The sequence below is a fragment of the Eurypyga helias genome, unplaced genomic scaffold, assembly GCF_000690775.1.
Source record: "Eurypyga helias isolate BGI_N326 unplaced genomic scaffold, ASM69077v1 scaffold34258, whole genome shotgun sequence".
Lineage (NCBI taxonomy): Eukaryota > Metazoa > Chordata > Aves > Eurypygiformes > Eurypygidae > Eurypyga > Eurypyga helias.
In genome coordinates this window covers 585-973 of record NW_010265548.1, presented here as the reverse complement: position 1 = coordinate 973, position 389 = coordinate 585, and the positions used below count along the sequence as shown (strand labels likewise).

Below are 389 nucleotides of genomic sequence, written 5' to 3'. Positions count from 1 at the left end.
GCCTTGTCCCTCTCTCCCGGCAGCTCCATCCCCGTCCGCGTGGGTGACCACAGCCTGAAGACGAAGGAGGGGACGGAGCAGTGCATCAACTCGGCCGCGGCCTTCATCCACCCCAACTACAACCCCACCAGCCATGACAGTGACATCATGCTCCTGAAGCTCCAGAAGCCCGTCCGCTTCACGGAACACGTGGCCCCCGTCGCCCTCCCCAAGAGCTGTCCCCTCCCCAACACCGAGTGCGTCGTCTCGGGTTGGGGCAGCACCAGCAGCCCCGAAGGTAGGTGGGAGGGTCTTGGCACCAAGGGGGCGGGGTCTTTGAGGGACCTGGGGGTACCTCAGTGTCTTGGGGACATCTCAACGTCTTGGGGGCATCTCAGAGGCTTTGGGGC

General features: G+C 64.8%; 1 protein-coding gene across 1 annotated transcript in view; it reads left to right on the top strand.

Moving 5' to 3' along the window:
* Window positions 1-277, top strand: part of LOC104513441 (cationic trypsin-like) — a gene marked incomplete at its 3' end in the record, with an annotated part of 2280 nt that extends 2003 nt beyond the window's left edge. The window contains exon 3 of the mRNA XM_010156787.1: window positions 24-277. Within this exon, the coding sequence (XP_010155089.1) occupies window positions 24-277 (254 nt within the window). The remainder of the gene's footprint in view (window positions 1-23) is intronic.
* Window positions 278-389: the final 112 nt, after the last annotated feature.